General features: G+C 66.6%; 1 protein-coding gene across 1 annotated transcript in view; it reads right to left on the bottom strand.

Annotated features, from left to right (window-relative positions):
• EMIHUDRAFT_448439 (hypothetical protein) overlaps nt 1-996 on the bottom strand; it is a gene marked incomplete at its 5' end in the record, with an annotated part of 2,402 nt that extends 1,406 nt beyond the window's left edge. Inside the window, 4 exons of the mRNA XM_005762015.1 lie at nt 84-135; nt 329-438; nt 571-648; nt 844-996. Of these exons, the coding sequence (XP_005762072.1) occupies nt 84-135; nt 329-438; nt 571-648; nt 844-996 (393 nt within the window). The remainder of the gene's footprint in view (nt 1-83; nt 136-328; nt 439-570; nt 649-843) is intronic.
• Between the last annotated feature and the right edge of the window lie 5,004 nt (nt 997-6,000).

Raw genomic sequence — 6,000 nt, 5'->3', positions numbered from 1 at the left:
GGGGTGGGGTGGCTGGAAAAGGGTGGGGGGCAAGGGGCGTGGCGCAAAGAGGGCTGGGGCTGGGGCTGGGGCGGGTGGTAAACGGCACCGGCGTTGACAAACTCCGCTACGAGCTCGTCCGCAACCTCGTTGTACCTGGGCAGAAGAAGGGGGGGGGTGGTCGGGGGGGTTGGGGATATGGGAGGGGCGGGAGCGGGGCGATGCCGCGTCGGCTTCTCCTCCCTCCTCGCAGGCGCTGCGCGCGCACACGGTGCGGTACGGCGGCAAGCTCCAGGAAGGCTTCCGGGTCGCACGCGCGCAGGCAGGGGGGGGAGGGGGGGGTTCGCACGTGGTCCGTCCCTTTTGCTCCACCTTCTCGCAAACCTTCATGCTGAAGTGCCGAAGGCCCTTGTCGCCGCCCTTGCCGCCGTGCGAGCGCTGCGAGCGCTTCTTCTGTTCCTCAGGGGAGGGGCGTAGCTCAGCAGGCGCGGGAACGCTGCCGCGGTGGGCGGCAGTGGGAACGCGTCGGGCGGCGGTGAAGCGGTGTGCTGGGGCGGAAGAAGGCTGCGGCGCAGGCGGCATCGCCCTCACCTTGCCGTCAGCGCCGACCATCCCAGCAAGCGCCTCCGGGACCGCAGGTCCTCCGCCGCCATAGCTGGGCACGCGGACCTGGGCAGGAGCGTCGGAGACGGCGCACGCAGCGCAGCTGCCGGCACGGGCGAGAGCGCGTGAGAAGGGGGCGAGATTCCGGGTGAAGGGGAAACACGCTGGTGGCAAGGAGAGGGGCCGGAGGTAGGGCGAGCTCTCCCGCGGCTGGGCGGCGCCGCACCTCGCTGCTATGGCTGGCGCGATCGCTCCGTCCACAGTCCGTGGCGCGGCGCTGGAGGGGCCCGCCTCGCCGGCGCCGGGCTGCACGATGCCAACCTCCTCGGCGATGTCGCGCAGCCCGGCGAACTCGATCAGCTCTTCGACGGAGGCCACCTTCCCCTTTGGCTTAGGCGGGAGAGTGAGATTCATCACACACAGACCTGGTGGCTGGAGAGAGCCCACGACGGGGGGCGGCAAGCTGCCGGAGCTCGGTTCGGACTTTTTTCGGGTATGGTATGGTCGGAGCGTGCCGCGTGCGTGTCGTCATCGAGGTGATATAACCGCCAATGGCAGTTGTGCGGCCGTCGCCGCGGCTCGTCTCTGCCGCGGCGGCTGCTGCGCGCTCGCAGCGGCGCCGCTCTCTCGAGCGACGGCTGGCGCCGCGGCTCGCCGCCGACGCGCGCTGCGCTCGCACGACCATCCGCGGCGTGGCGTGCGCGGAGCTGCGCGCCGCTCTGCGAGCGCTTCTGCGGGCGCCTCATGCTGCACTGCTGTACATCATCCTGCACTGCTGGATTGGACTGCGTTGGTCCTCGAGGAGACTGCGCGGTGCTCTACGCGGAAGTCTGCGAGCGTCGATCGCGCACGGCAGGCGGATTGCGGGCTGCGTGAGAGCGGCAGGCGCTCTCCTCTCTCTGGTGCTGATGCTGCTGCTGCTGCTGCTGGTGCTGCTGGTGCTGATGCTGCTGCTGGTGCGGCGCGGCTCTGCGACTCAGCTCACCGCGCGCGTCGCGGGAATCTGACGCGGTGGGCGGCGTCGAGAGCGGCAGCGGTGGCGGCTCGAGGGTGGAGGCGGTGGCTGGAGGCTGTGGTGGACTTTGAGTTTATTTAGGGGTCGAGTACGCGGGCCGCCGGCGAGCTGCTGCCGCGCATGCTGCGCTGTGGGCTTCGCCATCGTGTCCTGAGTACGTCGCCGACGCCACCTGCCGCTCGCAGCTGCCTTGGACTTCCCTGCCATCAGGCATCAGGCAAACACACAGACACACACACACAAACACACACACGTTATTAATCGGGTAATAATTATTAAATATAATCATCGGGCGGGGGCGCGGCGCGGCGGCGAGCGGCGCGAGGCGGCGGCGCGGCGAGGCAGCGGGCGGCGCAGGGCGGGGCGGCGCGGCGGCGGATGGGGTAATTAATTATTTGTTAATTAATTATTACTTAATAATCATCGGGCGGCGGCGCGGCGCGGCGGCGGGCGGGGCGGAGCGGGGCGGCGAGACCATCTGCAGTTACCGGGCCTCTGGTCATTGGAGAGCGGCAATGGTCGCGCCGCCCTCGACTCAAGGGGCTGCCTTCCACCGCCGCTGCCCAGGCCGGGGGAGGGGGGGGGACCTCCTGTTCCTCGCGGAACGGGAGCAGGCCCCTCCTTGCCCGGTCAGGAGGCAGGGCGGTGGACGTGCCATCGTCGCTTCGTACTCGAAACCACGACGCCGCAACCGTCGCCGGCGCGCGACACGATCTCGTCGGCCGGACTGTCCTCGTCGAGTGTGTGCCGCCAAGGCGGGACGCACTCAGGGACAGTGGCGACGAGACGCGGCTCGAGGGGCGGCCCCCGCGAAGGCACGGCTGGCAACCGTGGCGCGGGGCTCTTCCTCTAAAAGTCGGGTATGGCTCCGCCCGCAACTCTCTCGCTGACACGCGCGCCCGCCGACCTTACGACGGGTGCGCTGAGGTCGCACGCCTCCCAAGTCATATGCCACGGCGTGCGATCTAGAATCAGCACACGCGCCTCTGCTTGCATACACTCATACATTGGACTGTCATTGCCTGTGAGTGCGAGAAGGGCTAGCCGCAGGCAGCTAGCCCGTGAGGAGGGCGTCCGTAGACACCTCACTAACCCCACACACGGTCTCGTCCGTGCCTTGCCGGCCGGTGAGATTGCTAGAGGTGGAGCAAGCCCGCTCTAGCCTCGCATATCACTTCCTGTCGTCTGTTGTTTGTTGTGCCCTTGTTTGTACTCCTTGGCACCGTGGAGTGCTGGGGGGGGCGACAGGGAGGATGTGGCCTTGAGTTATGTGTGCGCCAACTCAGGGTGTGTGGCAGCCAGCTGGCTGTGTGTCTTGTGAGCCTGTTTGTGTCTGTGTGTCGCTCGTGCGTGTCGTCATCATCTGTCCAGCGTCCACCCATACCGCGTTGGTGTCCAGTCCGAGCCTGGCTGTTCTTCACCTTACTACCTACCTGTCGTCATCATCTGTCTCGCGTCCAGCCATACCGCGTTGGTGTCCAGTCCGAGCCTGGCTGTTCTTCACCTTCCTAATAAATAACTAACTCGAGACCATACCCCCCCGCCTGCTGACAGACCAAGCCTCCAGCCGACAGGACCATACCCCCCCCCCCCCCTGCCCCACAGCCGGCCGCTGCTAAAGCCGAGGCTCTGGACGTCTGTCTGGAGGCTGCAGACACCGACACGCACACTAGATACGCGCGGATAGCCGCCATCGGCAATCACCCTCCTTAGGGCAGCTTGAAGCGCGCCGGCACAGAGTCGGTGGGCGCGAGCGGCGGCGCGCCGGGGGGGAGAGGCGTGTCTGGGTAAGCCGAGGCTTGACAGCCACCTTCGAGGCCTCGTGGCCACCTGTGAGGCTTGTGAGCCATCTCGAGCGAGCCTACATGGGCGGTGGGCGCGAGGAGGCAATGGACCTCTGACGCACCACAGAGCTCGAGATGACAAGCGTGGCGGAGCTGAGCAGCACAGCCTGTACAGGCGCTCGCACTGCCAGCCCGCCCTGCCCTCGCCCCGCCCCCCCGCCCGCCCGCCGGTGGCGGGCCCGTCCTGGCTGTTCCCTTGCAGGAATTGGCACTGGACGAGAGCTGGGGCGGCGTGAACGTGACATACCTGAGCTGGGGCGGCGTGAACCTAACAAGGTGCACCCAGTTACCGCTGAGCCGCGAGGCGAAGGCAACATGTTTTGGGGTGGGGGCAGGGTCGACCGGGCTCCCCACACCGGACATGGGTACCAAGGTGCACCGCATCCCCTGCTGCTCCTCTGATTTTCGGGGATTTGTCCCGGCCGGTTCCCCCAGTCTCTCGACCATGAGAGGAAAGACGTCCGGCGGGCCACATGCGATGGGATCGATGTGCGATTGGAGCAGCAACTACATGCCCGGGGCAGCTACGGCCGCCACCTCCTACCGGGCGGCGACCCCAATTTGTCGATGGGCCTTTATGAGACAACCTGGGACTCTCCACTCCGGCAGCCGGCGCGATGGGCCTGTTTGAGCGCCGACGCCGGGGTCGTGTGGCGATGTGCCTCGGGAGCTCCAGACGCAGCTCTCGGGGCACGCCAACCCAGGAGATTTAAAGGACCAATCAACAAATACAACCAACGATCAGCTGGAGAACTCGGACGCGATGGATAATCGGAGATAGCCGCGCAGCGGCTATGTAGGTTATCCTTCAACGTGAGGAGAGGGGGACAGCAAGCATAACAAAACGTGCGATCCAACGAAAGCACGCGTCGCCGTCGGCTCGCAGCTTCGGGCTGCTTGCTCAACCCCATCGTCCGAGTCGTGCGCAATCTCGCGTGACCCACCCTCCTCTTCCCTTGCACGCGAGTGTTCTCTGATTGTATGTGTGGACAGGGAGTGTCCTGTCCTCACGGCGTCGGCGCATGTGTGTGTGTGGTTCCCAGTGTGGGGCCTGTTTGAGCGCCGACGCCGGGGTCGTGTGGCGATGTGCCTCGGGAGCTCCAGACGCAGCTCTCGGGGCACGCCAACCCAGGAGATTTAAAGGACCAATCAACAAATACAACCAACGATCAGCTGGAGAACTCGGACGCGATGGATAAGGCGCACCGCGCGTCCCTGACCGTCCCTGAACAACGCGCAAAAGCACCGGGTCCCCTTATTATACTTTATGCAGCTTTTCGTGGCGGCCGTCTCTTTGCGCGTGCTTGTGTGGGGTTGTGTCCAAAACGTAAGAAAATCGCAGACAACCCCCCCACACGCCACACCTCACTGCCCCGGCGCCCACGCCTCGATCTTCTTGGGCAGCAGCTGGTTCGGCAGGTCCTCTCCGTGTCCTAGGCAGCCGTGTTCGCCCTTGCCCCAGGTAAAGAAGGCGCCGTCGGCGGTGATGGCGAGGCTGTGTTCGTCTCCCGCCGAGACAGCGACGACGCGCTGGTCAGCGAAGGCCTCGATCTTCTTGGGCAGCAGCTGGTGCTGCTCGTCGCCGTGGCCCAGCTTGCCAAAGAGTACACTGCCCCAGCTCCAGACAGCGCCGTCGGCGGTAATGGCGAGGATGTGGTTGCCTCCAGCCGACACAGCGACGACGCGCTGGCCAGCAAAGGCCTCGATCTTCTTGGGCAGCAGCTGGTTCTGCTGGTCGCCGTGGCCAAGCCGGCCATACCGTCCACCTCCCCAGCTCCACACGGCGCCGTCGGCGGTGAGGGCGAGGCCCTGGAAGTATCCAGACGCGACAGCAACGACGCGCTGGCCGGCAAAGGCCTCGATCTTCTTGGGCAGCGGCTGGTTCTGCTCATCGCCGTGGCCAAGCCGGCCATACCGTCCACCTCCCCAGCTCCACACGGCGCCGTCGGCGGTGACGGCGAGGTTGTGGTCCTCTCCCGCCGACACGGTGATGACGCGCTGCCCAGCAAAGGCCTCGACCTTCTTGGGCAGCAGCTGGTTCTGCTGGTCTCCGTGGCCCAACCGGCCCCCGCCTCCACAGCCCCAGCTCCAGAGGGCTCCGCCGGCGGCGAGGGCGAGGCTGTGCGACCATCCCGCCGACACAGCGACGACGCGCTGGTCAGCAAAGGCCTCGATCTTCTTGGGCAGCAGCTGGTTCTGCTGGTCTCCGTGGCCCAACCGGCCCCCGCCTCCACAGCCCCAGCTCCAGACGGCTCCGTCGGCGGCAAGGGTGAGGCTGTGCAGACCTCCAGCGGACACACTCACGGCACGCTCACCGCCCAGCGGGGAAGGGAGGCGGGTCGGTGTGTTGAGCTGCGTCCAGCTATCGCCGTGCCCGAGCAGTCCCGGCATCCAGCTCTCAGCCTTGCCGCACGACAAGAGCCGCCCCTCGCCGTCGATGAAGAGGCTGTGCAGCATGCCTCCCGCAACCCTCGCCGGCGGGTTGGACTCGCGCAGCAGCGCCGAATAGCACAGCCACCGCACGGCACAGCTCTCGCCCTCTGGCTGCGCCGGCGGCTC

Source organism: Emiliania huxleyi (genome assembly GCF_000372725.1).
Source record: "Emiliania huxleyi CCMP1516 unplaced genomic scaffold EMIHUscaffold_7, whole genome shotgun sequence".
Classification (NCBI taxonomy): Eukaryota; Haptophyta; order Isochrysidales; family Noelaerhabdaceae; genus Emiliania; species Emiliania huxleyi.
Note: the sequence above shows the minus strand (reverse complement) of the source record. Positions and strands in the feature narration are given on the sequence as shown.